At 36.1% G+C, this 18692-nt stretch overlaps 1 protein-coding gene across 1 annotated transcript in view; it reads right to left on the bottom strand.

The window, feature by feature from the left end:
- LOC108758429 (uncharacterized) overlaps positions 1–18692 on the bottom strand; it is a 307362-nt gene that overhangs the window by 139556 nt on the left and 149114 nt on the right. The window contains exon 3 of the mRNA XM_018503410.1: positions 11490–11650. Coding sequence (XP_018358912.1) covers positions 11490–11577 — 88 coding nt within the window. The 5' untranslated portion in view covers positions 11578–11650. The remainder of the gene's footprint in view (positions 1–11489; positions 11651–18692) is intronic.

The following is an 18692-nucleotide window of genomic DNA, read 5'->3' as shown; positions in this document are numbered from 1 at the left end:
AAAAAAAATAGCAGAACTGTGGCGGTGTCGGCGATGGCGCGGGGGACAAGGAGCACGAAAATAAAAAGCACGGGCCGACCGATGTGCGAAAGCGTGCGCGCATGGCTGGTCAAATTAAAAACTCGTCCCGGCGCGTCCGAGCTGCGCGATAAATACAATAATAATTAGCGGAGCCTGCGAGACAGGTCCGCTGCTATTAATGAAGGGTAATTATCGGGGATTTTTAAATACGAGACTGCCGAGCTGTATTCCTCCCCCGTTCGTATTGCACTGCCCTCGCGCAATTAACGTACCCTCTACGTAGAACTTTACGCATGATCTTTCCTTGTTTATTTATCATTATTATCTTATCGGACGTTTCGCTGACGTATACAGAAAATACACAATAATTAACATGGATGGTATATTAATCCACGTAAAGCTTTTTAGAGAGCATTCCTTTCTCTACGTGCTTTTGCTAATAAATATAATACTAAAGTTAATAATGTCAAATTATATCCAATTTGAGTTATTTTTAATGTCTATATGTCACCTCTGCTCCTATTCAACATGACGTTAATTTAACTAAAATAATTAACAATTAAATAATTTAACTCAGGAAATATATTAAATTTGACTCAAATTTAGTTTATTATTAACTAAGTACATACGCATTGAGAACAATTGTCTGACTGAAAATGGATGAAATATTCTGATTATATTAATTAAAATTCTAGTAGATTTAATCAGAAAATTCTAATCCATTTTCAACCAGAATTTTAATTAATCCAACCAGATGTTTTTCTCAGTGCATTAATATGGACGTTGTTTACTAAGCATTTCAATCACAGAAATGGATTGATTTACATTTTGACGTGGAAGTTAAAAGTAACAAAGTTTTTAACTCAAGAAATTACCATTTCACCTTTGATATCTAATAGTATGGACGATGAAGTAGCGTATCATTATATGAAGTAGTATATTAGGATTTCCCTTCAGTTATGATATCGTTGAAGTAAATCGTATTGATGACTATGTCGAAAAAGAATTTAGAAATTATTCCCTTTTGATAAATGGCGTTAGGCAAAACCAGCTCTTTTTTTTTCTTTTCACAGAGAGAACTCGTAAACTGGACAGATGGCCCGATTTGTCTTGTATTTTTGGGTCAAACGATTCTTCGCCGTGATATTTTTTTTTAATGGAGAAAAAAGGAGGAGGCAAATGATCGTTGGCAATGCTCCAGAGAACGAAACACTCGGCGGAGAATTCTTTCATTTGATTTCGCGCGCATTACTAATCGCAGTAATTTTCCCTCCACAGAACCGTAGAAACAGAATTAGACTTTATCGAAGCACTCACAATCAGTATAACTGTATATATTATTGAAGATTTTTAATTTAAAATTATCTAAATGCTGAATTTCCTCTTTAAGACACAAATTCTTTATAACTTTTCTTATAAATTTTTCTCCGTAATTTTCTCGGTTCTAATAAAAGTTAAATTCCCAACTTCATTAATTTCGAAACTTTTATTTAATAATGTAAACATTTAGTGCACGTACATTTCATTACATTTTTATTTCGCTTTTATTTTACAACTTCGTGCGCGCGAAGTACCCTACATCAAAAATTTTATTATAATCATTTTATAATAAAAAAAAATAAGATTGGTGAGTACAACGATCAACCATTTAAAAAAGGGATTTGATTTGAAGACTTGTATTTTCCATCAATCATTTCTACGTTTTGTACGGACAGCAAAAATATTGTGCCACTATTTAAAATCGTCATTGTTTGTTCCTCGGAAATTTCGGAAGCGCGTTGGATAAAGCTTGCTAGTTCGCGATTCCCGAAACAAAACATGCACGAGAGGTAGAGCAAAGAGAAGAATTATTAGCGCCGGCGCATATACAGCGAGTGAAAAAGGAATAAACACGTGCAATAAAGGCGGCCGAGTCGCGTAATACGAAGCAATAATCTACGAATTTTGTATTGCATGGCGTAAAACAAGTGGACGGTATTTATCACGATACGTAATCTCGTCGAAGCCGGTATATAACTGCTCTTTTTATTGCCGTATGAAAAAAATAAGAATAATAATTCCACGTCTCACCGAATGGCACAATAACGCGCTTTTACGGCTGTCCGTTTCGATCTGATGTGATGTACGTAATAATCGAATGTAATGTTAGTTTTTCGAATCTCTTTCCGTATAGATATCCCTTTCCGAATTTTATCTTTCAGGACATAAATCATACAAGGTATTTAATCACCGTGGACACACAATACGTTAACCCGGAATTACTATGGTATGACAGAATGACAAACCTCTGACAAAACTAGTCCTTCAATGCTCTGGTTATGGTATATCCAGATTTATTTTTTCCAATGCTTTTTCAATGCTTTTTCCATTGCTTATAACTCCTTTATAAATAAAAATACATACATTTGCTTGATATTATCTTTCTTAATGTCTGGCATTTCGATTGGAAAAAAATTTTTTACAATATGTTCATTTTTATGAAAGTTGCTCAATAGAATAGGATTGGGTTTGCCTATACTCAAGTATAATACCTCGTGCCCTACACAACTTCACAGTCGCAACAATATTGCAGTAACATTGCAAACGTTGTTGCAAATTTTTGTGCTGTGTGGATACCGTAATATGGCCCACAAGACTAGTGTTATTTTTATATTAAAAAAATTTTTTAAATAATTTTAAAAGTGCCAATTTTATAATTTAAGTCAAATCCAGGGATCAAACTTAGTTTAAAATACCCTAAAAATTTTGCATTATTAACTGTTCATTTCTGCCACTGCAGATTAACTTTAATCTCGGATTAACTTATTTTCCAGCTTCTTCTAAGAATTAAAAAAAAGATATAAAATAGATTAAACTGAGATTAAAGTTAACCTACATTAAAAGAGAAATGAGCCTACGACTTAAGCTCTTAGATTAGTTGGAGTTTAATAAATTCTACCTCAGTAATAGTGCTATATATACATTTTTACTTTAATAATAGCGTCTTTATATCATGCAAAAAATACAAGGTAATATATACTCAATGGCAAAATTTTTGACATTTATTATTCATCTTTGAAACTCTCAAGACAGCTCGCTGTTAGCGTATATAGCTCGCATAGTTCTCTTCAACTACCTCTGTTTCGAGAATGGAACGTTTCGCTCCAGAAATAAAAAAGTTTTCAACGGGTAAGTACGGAGAGTAGATCGTAGCAATGTTTGGTTGAAATCGCGCCTTCGAGACGAAGAAAGGAGAGAAGAGCCATCGGAGAGGCATCGTTCCCGGATTCCTGCGAATGCGAACGCCCGCCGAAAGTAAGCTAACCATCACAGCAGAATGTTTCGCGCTATTGCATTCGTACACGCATGTGCGTGTATCACGCACACAAGAGTAGTGCCCACAGCCACAAATACAACGTACTCGCGTACACGCGATAGTTTGTCACAGTCAAGTGCTTGTTAAGTATGCAAGACCATTTGTCTCCGATCTTCTATTCTGGCACGGGCGTCATTCTACCGCTCTCGCTGCAAACAGAATTAAATGTTTCTGGCTCGTGCTGCCGCTCCTCCTCTATCTGTCCCCATTCTTTATCTTACGCCCGTCGGTTTCCTCGACCGAACGGGAAACACGAAAATTTTGGTACCCGGGATCAGGCAGCTGTTACAGCAGCGACACGGCGCGCGGCGGATGTAAGTGAATGATGACGGGTCTGTAACCCACGTTAAATTTTACCTGAAATATGTATGTCTAAACCCCTTGGCTCATCGCTTTTATCAGTTTTATTATACTCCGTATTTCTCTGTGAGATCCGTAATTCTCGTGTAACACGTCTATTTTCAACGCCGCTTAATATGTTCAGTTACTAATTTTATATCTGAGGCAGGTTGTGAAAATTTAAATTATTATGAAATAAAGTTATATATGCAACAGAAAAAAATATCATCCGACTGCTGGGAAACTGATTACTCATTATTTTTTTTTAGTAACGGTTATCTTTAACAAAGAATATTTTCTTGAAATAATCTTAAAATATATTTATTACAAAATTTAGAAAAACTGATTATCCTACATCAAAATAAGAATTTATTTTTTGTTAAAGAATATTATAAAATTTTATCGAAGAAACGAGACTTTAATAATAAGTAAATTGAATTTGCTTTAATTTAATAATATTGATTATTATTATTATTAGTCTTGTTAGGATTCAGAATACATTTTGAATAAATTTGATGCTTGTAATGAATTTATAATAGATTAGCGTATATATGAACTTTTCAAATACTGAAACAGGTATATGTATAGTATTTAAATACAGAAAAATTTGCATGCATATTCTATTCTATATGAGCTATACAAATTTTTTTAAATACAATTAAATGCTGTAGATCTAACGTAAATTAAACGCTGCGATCTGTAACTGCAAATTATTTCCAAATGTATTAGAAATATTATTTTAACTTCTACTTGCAAATCTGATAGCTTTTCATATTTTATTAATCTGTAATTTATAATTATAAATTTACATAGTAATAATCTGTAACTTGTAATTACGTGTCTAAATATCAATAATGCGTGATTTCTAATTAACGATTGGCATATTAATAATTTGTAATTATTCGGTGATTAATATTACGTTTCTATTAGAAGCGCATAACACATACTAGCCATTTTAACATGCGTAGCGCAAACTATATTGACGCAAAGCATAATGCGGACCATTAACTTAATTAGATTTGTTATTATTATATTATGTATTTCCCTAATGCGTATTATGGAATATTTAATTAGAATTTTTATTACCATGTTTTCTAATATTAATGCATATTATATAGTTATAGTACCTCATAAAATTAAATTGTTGCCTTTATATTCGTATTTATTGTAAATATACTATATTTAATCAGAAAATGCATATTTTATCAGGTTCGATAGTCATCCTGGAAGGAGAGAAACTGTTTTAGAATATTCTGAGTACTTTAACTTAGACAGTTACTGTCGGTGATCGGAAAATGCGATGTCGTATCCTCTGTAATTTTTGATAGGGTAAGTTTCTATCAAGGATAAATAAAAGAGCGCTTGTCAAGAAGACAGGCGTTTATCTTTCAAGAAGATCGAAGAAAATCGCATAGGTGAAGCAAACAGCGTCCGCGAAAATAAAAAATGTATCAGCTGAAAAACTAAAAGTAGCAGTGTGGTAGCGGAGATGGGGGAAGAAATACATTTCTCTTGTCTTTCCTCTATTCTGGAAATTTCGCAACATCCATCGTCTTATCGTCTCCGCGGTTACGTGAACTCCTCGCGTTCTGGGACTTCGCTCGCAGAGGAATTTTATCTGACAACTACTTTGGCGAATGGCAAAAGAGAGGGAAAGTCGGGAGCGCAGAAAACTGGTAAGATAGGGAGAGAAACAGTTGCAAAAGGAAGAAGAGGAGGAGGAAGAAAAAGAGAAGAAGCGGAAGAAGTAGTCAGGAAAAAGAAAGGTAGCGGACGGTGAAGTTCGAAATGTGACGCGGGACGTGCGACAAGCCGCGTTCAGTCGACTTCGGGTATGGCTCAACCCCTGCCTGTTCTCCTTTCCTCCTTTCTCGTTCCCTTCGCCTTTTGTTGCGCTCGAGATGCAAGAGTTGCTTTAGCGAGCGCGATCTCGTTAACGGGATATGCGCCTTGCGCCGTTCGTCGCGTCGTGCAACGTCCCGCCTTCTGGTTTCCAGCGAGATCAAAGTGAGTCACGAGCCTGTCGTGACGAACAAACGAAGAAGCTTTTCGAGGATGCTAGCCGTGGTATTCGCTTAATTGTATACTCTACTTGTACGTCTCTGTATGCAAGGGCCCAAGTGTCGCCCAAGGCACAAACCGATTTATCGCAAAATTGTATTCACCGCCGCGACCAAAATTATCATATCGTCGCCGATAGTAATCTGCGAGTGATTTGCGATAATTATCAGCCACTTTGTCGCCATTATAAATCGCTTTCTATCCTGAAATCTGAAGCCGACGCTTCTCTCTTGCTATTATATAGAAGGAATACCTTAAGGAGGTTCTTAGATATTGACCATTTTGATGAAAATGATGTTGTCATTTGAAGTATAATGTCACATTTAATGAGAATTGAGTAATTTTATACTCTTACAAATAATACGGTAAAATTTTATTTTTTAAATTCTAAAACGTTTTTTAAATTTCATTCTGTTATATCCACATAATTTTTTAAAATTCTTATATTTTGTTTAAAATTAAATTATTTAAGACTTTCTCATAAGAATTTAAGTTATTTTAGAAAATTATAGTAAATTATAGTAATTATAGTAAAAAAATCTGAAAAAATTGAGGGGGGACTGGTTATATATTAACTACAAATTTATTCTCGATAGTTGATCAAATCTTATTATATAAAAAGACTAGAGAACCTCTTTAATCTTCTATTGGCTGTATCAGATATGTGACCGAAACTTCTCTTTTCCGTTATAGATTTTCTTGAAACATTAACGCTCAGAAATATAAAAATTATACAGTTGCCAGTATCTAAGATAAAACACGTAAAATATTTGTATTTCAAAACGAGATATAAGTGTCCCTGTTAAAAGTAAAATGAGATAAAAAATGTAAAATTGTCAGGAGACATTTATAAATATGATATAAATCCAAAAAATAGACAAAATGGAAATTCTAAACTTTGACAACATTTAAAATTGCGAATTTTTGTCGAAATATAAATTCAAGTTCCATATACAGAACCAAAATAAAATTGAGAAAAATAAATAAAGATCTCCTAATGTAAAGTAATTCGTCCAACATTAGACAGTAATTAAAATATAAACATAATTTACCTTTACATTTATCTTATTAGAATTTACGTGATTTTCATAATACATATATCTATAAAAGATGTCGAGTATTCATCGATACAAATTGTAAAATTTTCTTCCGACAGGCGGCCTTTATGACACTTAAAAGTAATCACGGTGGAACGCGTGTTTCCTTAAATTTGCTAATATTAAGATAAAGTAGCAGCGACGTTAGGAGAAAAAGGCGACAAATAGCGAGAGGGGAAACGTAATAAAAAGATAGGAGGCTCCGCGAAAGCACAAGTGAGATAACTAGAACAACGTGTTTATACGCTGTAAATTCGTCACTCGAGATCGTCTATGTCGTCGTCGTCGTCGTCGTTGTCGTTGTCGTCGCCACGTTGCTTCGCTAAGCAGAAACACGCTCGAACGTACATCCGCACCGTACAAGTATCTACAAGCATTTCATCGAGCGACGAAGCCGCTTCGACTCGTTGCAGTCGTGTCGTCGGCCGGGAATCACGCGAAGCCTCCGTTAAAATTCCATCAGATAATCTTGTTCGCGTCACGATTAGGACGATGAAATTCATCTTCGACCACTGGCGTTTTCTCTCCTCTGAAGCGACAACCACGAATTTGCCGCCGGATGTCAACATCGATGCGAGGGCGCATAAATTTCCAACTAATCAACATCGTTCCATAAGAGCGAGCCCTATCTAGATTGTGAAAATAGTTGCGCTAGGATTCTGACCCAAATGTAGAATCGGATGTAAGTCACATGTAACTCGAATAACTTTTTTAGAAAATCGCGTTTATGTTCGTGAATATAAAGACGAAAACATGTTTGCATATCCGATTTGTTGATCACCACCGTTAAGTATGTCAACGACCGAAACGATGGATAAGCCAATATCACTGTCTAAATTTCTTGGAGTGAAATCTCACTAGAAAAAAAGTTAAAATACTGCCACTATTAAAAAAAACGTGAAAAATTTGCACTTTTGAATAAGAGTAGCAGATTTTTACTCATTTTTGGAGTGAGATTTCACATTTTCGGAGTGAGATTCACCCCAAAAAAAGAAGCGAGATTTCTTTCGTTTAGAATGAATCTCATCGCAAGAAATTTAAAGAGTAAAGTTCGATGGTGTTATTAGTTTCAAAGACTTCTAAATCTGCCGGTCTATCCGTGTAATCGATTTTATTTCTTCAATATTGTAAATCAATTTCGAAATGTGTGTACAATTCGGTTTTTTAAATCCAACATTTCTTTTAAAAAGAGTGACTTTTACGTAAAAATTATAACAAATATTTTCGGAGCTATGTGAGATACCAAACAGCGATTGCAGATATATATTTCTATGTTTTCATACAACAATCTAAAAGCAAACGCTACAGGCGAAGTTTACTTAATTTATAATCAAGTAAATATGAAAAAAACATTTGCGAATTGCGTTCGCGATATGAAGCTGGCAGTCGAAGATTCATATCCTCGAGCAATTGTACCCACAACGTGAATAATCTTTGAACGTCTATCTGACAATGATTTTAATATGATGGCAATAATTTTGGTTAAAAATTCATTAAGTTCTGTGACAATGAATTTCAAAAGACATAATCTTTAGAAAATTTTAGTGTCAAGTATTAATTTCATTGATATCTAATGAAAATTGCCAGTGGTTCTTTGTTACAAGTTTCTGTTTTTATTAATTTATTATTTTCCTTTAAACGTTTACTTACAGACAAAAATTACACGTACTTTTTAACAAAATGAAAAGATTATGAAAAAATGACAAATTTTTCTATATTGTATTTGAAAGTTATATAAAAGTTTGGAGACTATTTAGAACTTGTAGCAAGTATTATTTCAATAAGAAGTAGATGCTTTTAGAAGCAGAATATTAAAAAAAAAACCATTAAAATAAAATAAGAAATTTAAACTAAAATTATATCGTTAAATACCAAATTGATCTTATTGAACTGTTTTATATGTAACATTCATTATTCATTTTTTATATGCAAAGCATAAATTTCTAATTGCAGTACTTCGTACAGAGACTATACAGCCTTAAAATAGAAGGAAATTTTTAGTTCGTACTGTAGAATACTATGAGTAGAATGAAACGTTCGAATTAACGATAAGTATAATGAACGACTGCGCCTTCAGAATATTTATCACCTGAGAGAGCGTGCATCTTGAAAAAGGTTGGAAACCACTGATCCGCGCTCGCGACATCGTATCGATCGAACGCATTCTCCGGAGTGCGACGAAGGATTTACCGTCATTGGCGAGTCGCGAGGATCGTAGGACAATTTGTCCAGTGCTCGCTCGTACATTCTAGTGCGCCGAGTTTCTCTCGGATGCAGCGGACCTTCGCGCATAATAGTTTTCCAGGAACGTATACACCGGAAGTTCGTCGTCCGTGAGACTCCACTCCAAGTTCCTCTCCTCTTCTCTCTTTCATTCTATCTTTCTCTGTCTCTACGTTCCCCTAACAACTATTTGCTTTCCAGGTGACCTTAATCTAGGAAATGGTCACTAAGAGGCGTTCTCTCTACAAATGCAGCCAGAGAAGAGACATGGCTGGAATGAAGGCGAGAAACACAGACAGAGAAATAGAGACAGAAAGGAAATCGCAGAGAGAGAGAAAGAGAGAGAGAGAGAAAGAGAGAGAGAGAGAGAGAGAGAGAGAGAGAGAGAGAGGAAGGAAGATGAGAGAAATGGATGATACCGGCTGAAGATGAAAGGTGTGGAAATATTTTGCTTATATCGTTGTCCTGAGTGGTGCACATACGCGCGCATATCCTTTTGTCAACATACGGGAGGCTGAGTAACCGCGATCCTCGAAATAAGTCCACGTACGTGCAAAGTTACAAGTGGCTAAGAGATCGGAAATGCAATATGTTTCCTCTTTCTGCTAAAATGTACGCCGCGCCAAGTATTCGCTGCAGATGGTTTACTTTACGTCGCGTACTGTGATTTCATCGGGATTCGCATGTTTTCGAAGAAAAATATATAAAAATCGATCTGCACATAGATATCGCGCATACAATACTTCAAATATATCCGGAGGGAGATACCTTCCCTCTTAAATAAACTTATTTAAATTCTAGAATGATATCGATGTTAAGTGATACATCGGTATTAAGGTTAGAGTTCCCTCTGAAGTACTGTTTAAAATTGTAACGTCAAAAGCATACAATAAAAATTCTTGCGAATTACATTTGAACCGAAATATTTTTCAATAAAACAACATTCACAATTGATAGAATAGATTGAGAGAAAATATACCAAAAACTCTGAGAAAAATTTATTTCTATATACCATTAATTTGACAATTTGTCATAGCTGTGATCCATAGCTTATTTCATCTTTTTAGTTATACACAATTCATTTTTAGATATGATTATTTATTAGTTAAAGAAACAAAAGGAGAATTATCGATATTTTTACAAGTCGGTTTTATCGATTGTATTATTTTATTGAAATATATTTCATATTATTATATTTTGCAAACATTTTTGTTGTGTATTTTCTCGCTTTTGACGTCACAATCTGAAATAGTAACGAGTGAATAAAAGCCTTAACCTTAAGTGATATTGCTATTGACGTATAGATGTATGTAAATTTACACACAAGGATATAGGCCACTCTTAGTGGGTACTTTCCATTTAGAGACACAAGGTGACATAAATGTCGTCCTATCTTTCTTTGCATTCCATGAGTAACAAGGCAAAACGATATTTGTGTCGACTTGTGTCACTAAATGGAACGCAATGTAACACAAGATTTTTGTACATTCCATATTTTTAATTACGAAATATTTGTAATCTACACTTTTATAAACACAAACAACAATTATCAATTTAAAAGGAAAGAAAAAAATAATCACACTATCAAATTCAATCTTGAAATGATATGAAATATATAATCCAATGTCTCCTCATAACACTTACGTCACTTGCCAATAAAAATATAACACAAAAATATTAAAATATATAATATTCACTGATCACCAGGGGTGATACGCTGCTCTAATCTAAATTAACTAATTACATAATGAACTAAATTTTTAAAAACTTATCCCCGGTTATTCTAGCTTTTAACCATGGTAGATTAAACCTCCTGATGACCACTGAAGGCATAACTTAATGACCTCGCTCACTTGAACGTAAAATTACATTACGATAGCATCTAGAGTTATAATATAACTTGTATTTCTTCTGAATATCTTAGTTTAAAAACTGAAGTATGAAATTAAACTGTGTTGAAGTATTTTTTTGTACCAAAGACGCATCATGCAAAACCTCATTGTCAGACAGAGAGGTGCATGAAATAAACGAAGAAATAACGTGCGATAACGTATTTTCATGCTTGTCGGCGAATGTGCAAATAGCGTGAAATTGACAGTCGGATGCTCCGCGGGGACGGAAATATGCGCTATCTCAAAACTCGAGGATACAACGGCATGTCTAGAGCGCGACGAGTTTCACAGAGAGGAGAAAGAGTAAAACCGCGCGACTATTCTCGTGGAAATTCGTCTTAGCCGCGAAAAGACGGAATTCGTAACGACCATCGTCGTCGTTCCTGTCGTCGTCGTCGCTGTCGTCGTCGTCGCTGTCCTTGGTCGTCGTCGTCGTCGTTGGTATCATCGTCATTGTCTTCCCGCCGGCACAAAACGTCGTTCAACACGAAGGTTTCTTACCTCCTTGCCGGGAGCTGAAGGCGCCGGTGCTTCCTGCGATGATTAGAAGCAGCAGCGGGCTTAATAAGACTCTCAAGGAAAGCGGCATCTTTCCTATACTCCTCTACCGGCGCTTGCGCGACACGGGCTCCTCTTAGCCGACTTCCCTCATCACAGCCTCCCTGTAAGAATAAGAGATAAGGAGTAAGACACGACGGGCTTGGTTTCGTCAACATAAATGAGTCTCGCGAAGGTCGATTTCCCGTCAGACGAATGACGGGCCATCGAGCTGCGGCAGACGCCACATTTGCCGGGTGATTTCCAGGACATTTCTGACACTCGTTATGTTGTGATAAATATATCTCGGAACTGGAACGACCAGTGTCATTAGCGTAGTAGCTTAGTAGTAAAAAAGGTATCCTATAACTAAACGTGGCATTTGTATCCGCGGCGTGATAATGGTTAATCGATAAAACATCTGAGATATCAGACGTAGACAGATCTACCCCTTTTTCACCAGCAACCGTCTGCATGCAAAGTCACATTTTGAATAGACATCAACCCGAGACTCGCGTTCAGCCGCGAAGCGGAACGATTCGTTCTTTTGCTCGGAAATGGCCAGCGGCCCGTGTTTGGCGTTGAATGGTACAACGAGAACACTGAGTTATCTTTCCCACCGTGTTTCCTCCGGTTTACTTATTTTTCGCCCATTCTTACGTTGGCCGCAAACAGCGGGAGAATACGAGAACGAAGTAGAAAGCGGGATGAGACGGGACGAGACGTCGAGAGACAGGGGACGCGGACGGCCCCCGGGGCGCGTTGGGTTTCCATTATGCTAAACCGCAAATGGAGTCCTGCGATCGAGTGTCTCTCCGTGGCCGCCCCCGGAGGCGCACAATGGCGCTGGTATAAGGCTCCTAAGGTGTAATGTTACGTAGAAATTAAATTCGCCCGTATTCTCCCGTGATGCACGCGCACGAGACGCGCTGCCCGCGCCGGCGTCTCTTCTCGCCCGCGGATCTCGCTGACACGTTGTATCCCCGTCACCGCGAATTCGTCACCGCCGTCGTACTTTCGTCTCGCAGCGTCGTGACGAAAGTACCAGCCAACGTGACACTCGAGCTTTTTACGTGGCGACGCATTTGCGGCGATGACTTTTGCGGTTCTCCACGAAAAACAGCTCTCGCATACGGCGCGACGGTGAGTCGCTGGGGATATGTCATGGATATGTGTGCTCAATTTATGTAAAAATTAGAACATTCGACATGTACTTTTACACCGAAAGAAAAGTGTTTGGTGTATTTGTGATTATAATTACATATAGTAAAATAATTATAATTAGGAGAACTCTAATTTTATAGTTATTACTGTTATTATGTTAGTAATAATAATTATACTTCTATACAAAAAAATATATTACACTGAAAAAAAAACAAAATTTTAATAGATATTTGTTTGAATAGTTCTAAGTAAATATTGACTAAATATCAATATATATTTATTTATATAAAAACCACTAACATTTCTTTATTGAATAAATATTTATTTATTGCAAGTGTTTACTTATAGTACTATTCAAAGAAATATGTATTAAGAGTTAGTGCATTTTTTTCAGTGTAATTGCTATAGAAAATGATTATAAATTATAGTTAAATTTATGGTAATTGCAATCATTTTTCTCTCAGTGCATGTACGTAAGTAACGAGAATTCTTCGACAAATTAAAAATTTATTATTGGAAATTTAAGAATAATAGCCCATTAAGATATTTTAATATAGAAGATGAAAATTTAATATCAAAATTAATATCAAAAAATTTAATTAAAAATTAAGATTTAATAAAGATTTAATCTTAATTACGCATGGTATGTATAATATATCGTATATAATATTTTTCTATATGCCTTTCTGGAGATTTTCTACGTAGGCAGTTTTGTTAAGGAAAACGCGACGTATGCACAACCGACGAATATTGGCGTTCGAGGTTTTCCACCACGCAGCTTTTCCTCTCAAGGACTCGATTACAGGCGAACAATTTTATTTGGGTACCACGAGCTTTTTCATGTCAAGTTTTTCTTTTTTGTCATGGCTACCGACGGTTACTGCAACTTGTTATATCGCGCGGTGCTTTCGCGACATCGCTTTCACCGTGGAATTTAAAGATCTTTTTAGTTCTTTTCGCAACTTATAAGCGTTTCATCGATTCCGAGTAGACGTTAGATTTGCAGCTTTGATGCAGGACGATATCAAAATATATGCTCCATATTTTACTTCGCTTTGAAATATCATGTAGCGTGTAAATATCCAATGCTATAGGAACGTCAAAAGCATAAGTAATCTTCCGGCAATTAAAGAAAATATTTTATGTAGAATGATTGACGTTTATTAAGTGTACATCAATGGCAAAAAATACTATTTATTTTGCATCATATCATTCTTGTATAAAAAAATATCACTGAATGTATATCTATAGAAAGAAAAAAAGAGAGAAAGAAAGAGAGAGTAGATAGTCTGAATAATGTCTGAAGTCAGACAGGGATCGTTTTCCGAGTAAGTAATTCTGACATCCGAAGCGCGACATAAATTATTTTCTTACTAACTAATGCAGCGAATAATTAAGACGATAATAAAGTTCAATTAAAATTTGAGATAACATCTGCCAGAACTACAAGCGGGAAACTGACGGTAGAACTTGGAAATGGAAAGCTAATTTCATTTCAGAGAGCTGATCTCGCTGTCGTAATATTTTCACGGGAAAAAAAGATTTTTATGGCTTTCGAAGCACAATGAGTTTAAACCGCAACTCGTGACAAGTCATTACCATTGCATTTTCTGCTTTTCCCCCAACATTATACATTATAAATGAACATGAAAATTACCTCATGCTTTTCATTGTCGTACAACAAATAAGATGGCATAATCAAGATTAGAAAAAAATCTCGTCTTGCTCCATATTTATCATGTCATATCTATAAATATAAAAAAAAAGGAACAAAAAATAAAATGCAACCTGATACAATGCAAATAGAAGTGTATCGCTCACTTACTTCAAAAGTGACACAATTCAAGAAATTAAGTTGCCCGGAAAAAACTATTTTCCAACTTGACAGAAAATTATTGACTAATTAAATAACATCGGCAAAAAGAATATATCCTGAACGTGATTAATCATCTTTGTTCTGTTTATTATTTTGTTCTGTTTATTATTTTCACAATCCTTAAAAGTTGATTATTTTTGAATTATAATTTTAACTATTTTTTATAAAGTCAAGTTAGTTCATTTTTCATATGATTAATAAGGTAATAATTATTTACTCTTTAAATTTTTTGGAGTAGAATGTCACTCAAAGAATAAAAATTAAGTCAGTCTTGAAATAAAGTGGTTCAATTTTTAATCTCTTTGAGTGACATTTCAGAGTAACAATTCACTCTAAAAGTTTTAGAGAGTAACTCATTCATAATAATAAAATCACGGTTTTCCAAGTTGTATTTTAAACAACATTAAAAATTTCTATTATTTCCTTCAGTGTACACATCAAATATTAATTTCGCGTTCCCAAATATATCTTTAAATAAATAATTTTATTTTTCTCTTATAAAATTGGATATAATGTCAATTGAAAAATGTTTAACTATGATAAAAAACTTATGGTTAATTCATCCACCGTGAAAGATAGATGGGAAGATGTTAAAAAAGTGCTATGCAAAATATTTAAATCTATCGAATACCCGATAAAAGCGCACATCAGAAAATCGCCGAAGCTTCATCTATTTCACCAGATATTCTAACAGTTCCGATACACCCGACATTTTAAACGCTCAAACATCTTTTTCCTCTCGTTTTACGTGACAATACAGGTGGATTCTAGGATCTAGTCGGCTTCCAAACAACACCGGAGATTTACAATGTTGGTTCAACGTTTACCTGCAGCGTCGTATGTTTAGAAGACAAAGAATAACAGGTTGAGAAGGAAGAAAAGGGAGGCGAGAAAGACGGAAAGCAAGAGATAAGACCATCCAACAACATTGTTTCTTCCCACGGAACATCCTTGTCGTTTTAAAGCCAGCTTCGCAGCGCAGGAAAGCTTCCGCTTTGACGGTTTCCTTATTGATCGCACAAATTGTATTCCTCGAACCTAAGGGATTGCAATATTGGCGCGACGCGATTGCGATGATATTGTCGAGGACGATGCGCGAAATTGGAAACGGAGAACCGGAGGAATTCGTGAGGGCGAAAAGAGTGTTTAAATAAACTCTTGTAGCAACGCATCCTTCGCCGAATAATGAAATAACACTTCACCGTGTTATTTTTTTCTTATGGTAACTTTTTCTTAGCAGGATAAATCGAAATACATTATTCGAAACATGGTATATTTTTTATACAGAGCCATGTAGATGTCAAAGACGTGTAGAATAAAAATATAGATACGCTTTCTATTTTAAAGTCGTGAGATCTACCGTTTTTTCTCGGAATTTTTCTTCTCGGAAGCTGCCTAATACTGGGTATTATTCGCCCAGGAAGAATCTCAATTTGTCCAGTGCGAACTTTCTATAAGGTCGCGGTATGAAATAGCATGCTGGCGTCTTAAAAATCGAGGAAAATACTTCACGCGCAATCGATATGCTGCCACGCTCACCGGCTTGCGAGATGCAAATGGACTACTTTCACGTGTCATCGCTTATAAATCTCTCCTCTCCGAGCAGATTCTTGCTCGAACGCGGAACGGAGAGTAAACGATGGATACGACGTCGAACGCAGTCGAAGGAAAACGAGGAATGGCAAAATGCGCGAAAAAAAGATGACTAAAGAAAAAAAAACAACGCACAGGAGGAGCTCCATACGGACAAACAATATGGTCTTTATCCAGCGGAAAATTTCCACGGCTCACAGTTATGGACATGTACGGAAGGACCTCTTCTTCTTTTGTCCCGTCTGGCAAAGGTACTGCGCGTCTCGAGATCGGCCATTTGCCAGACGAGATTGAAGATTTGCGCCGTTGGTTCGCCGGTTATTATCGCCCAAGCGTATACCTATAGATGAAGGGGAAAAGAATCAAGATGTAAGGGGGAAGGATAAAAACTGGCGATGACGAAGAAGTTGAGGTAAGAAAAAAAAATAGTTCGACGAAGATGGAAAGATGAAGAAGAAAGAGAGAATCGCACTGGTTTACCGTAGTAGATGATTCTCTTCCTCGTTGGGAAAAGGTAGAATTGAGAGAGAGAGAGAGAAGGAGCGAAATGGAGGGAAAGGACGACAATATTGTGACGCGGGACGCAAACTTGGTCGGAACTTTGATGGACGATCCGACGACGATGAAGCTGGACCACCGTACTTCCATGAACTGGAAGAAGATACGATCGCGAAGCTCCGCGAGAAGTCCTTTCGAACTGAGTGAGTTGTGTGAACTTATATTTGGAGTATATGCTCAAGAAGGTGACTCTACTTAGCCTCCACTCCGCTCGATGATATTTTCCATCGTGCTTCATAAAAATAACATCTTCCTCTTGTGGAAGATAAGGGCGAGAAATCGAAAATCGTAATGAAACGATTTACATTAATTATGAAAAATAAACTATACACGATGCTAAAACATTAAAGAGAAAATGGCAAATATGAGCACAACGTTAACAAATAAAATAAACAACTAATTAAAAATTAAAATATAAATCATTAAGAGATGAAAGATTTTTATTAAAGGAATGTCATTAAAAAAAACATACAAAACTTGGAATAATATTAGTGGCTATTCCTTCAGGTCTTGTAGCCATATGTTTTGTGACGTTCCTTTAACAAAGATCTTCCGTCTCTTAAATGATTTATATTTTTATTTCTAACTAATTAATTGTTTATTATTTTATTTACCAGCGCTGCAATCGTACTTCCACTTTCTCTCTCAGTGTTTTGGTATCGTAGATCGTTTGAAAATAAAAAAATTGATACATTTCGTAATAACGCTGTAATTACCCTTAATTCTAATAAGATTCTGTATTTAGATTTAAATCATGTCAATTCAGAACACAATAAAAAGAAGTCGTCTATATCGCAAGAAGTTACAATGGCGTATAGCTGCGTGGTATTCCAAAAAGATTAAAGCAAAGCGTGTGTTTCGTGACGCAAATTCTCGCGAGGTTAAAACGATTTAAAATTGTCGTGAGTCGCAATCGTCTCGATCGTGATTTCTCGCCTTCCAATCGTTATAACATGCGCGCATTCTCGTTCCCCGTAATTATCCCTCCCGTCGTCTCATCGCATGTATCGCCTGGATCCCGCGCAAATGAACGTACAATTTACCGCACGCGCTCCAGCGATCTCCTTTTTCTCTTTTTCTCTTTTGTCGTTTTGTACTATGAGAATTTCTACGCCATCGACGCTGGCATCACACAAGGACGATTTCTACCGCATCTCGTGTGATCTCCACACACCAACCCCTATCTCTCGTCCCTCGTACTCGCCAGCGACGCAAGTTATGCGATTCTCCGCTACCGTGTGGAGCCAATTACATCGTAAGAAACGTTAACTTAGTTTGTCAAGCAGTTAGCGCGAGGGAAGGTAGTCTTACTCCTCCCTCGATGGTACGTGTACATCCCTGGCGATAACGGTACCGCGGGACGAAGAGATATCAAGTTATAGTTGGAAGCATCCCACCGCTCGTTCTACCCGCTCTATCCACCAATACCAAAAGCATACGCGTATAAAGGGACTGCGCCGCAGAGAGCCGCCAGAAATTCCTGGATCGACTGTGCAAATTGCGAGAGTCCGATACGACGGTAAACTCTTGCAACCCCTTCTGTAACCGTAGTAGGAAGATCCGATATCGGAGGCCATAAACGACAAATCGATGTATAATGATGATAATAATGTAATCCTGTTTTGGCATTGAGAGAAAAAAAATGGTTGCAATTACAATAAATTACGATTTATTAAAGTCAACTTCCATCTAAACAATATACTTTTTTGTAGAATGAGATAAATATATTTATTATTACTAACATTCTAGCAATAACTGTAAAAATGGAGTTTCTAACCGTAATTATTTTACCATATATAATTTATAATTACAAACACTTCTCTTGGTGTATTATGTCATAGTCAAAGTGTTAATTAGTAAACATGTATACGCTTACTATAGTCTGCTGTAATTAAGGTATACATTTACTATACGTAACTGTATACATGGACTAATGTGTGTATATATTTACTAAAGTTAGCACTTTAACTATGATA

The sequence above is a fragment of the Trachymyrmex cornetzi genome, unplaced genomic scaffold (genome assembly GCF_001594075.2).
Source record: "Trachymyrmex cornetzi isolate Tcor2-1 unplaced genomic scaffold, Tcor1.1 scaffold156, whole genome shotgun sequence".
NCBI classification, from domain to species: Eukaryota; Metazoa; Arthropoda; class Insecta; order Hymenoptera; family Formicidae; genus Trachymyrmex; species Trachymyrmex cornetzi.
This window is presented reverse-complemented; position numbering and strand designations above follow the sequence as displayed.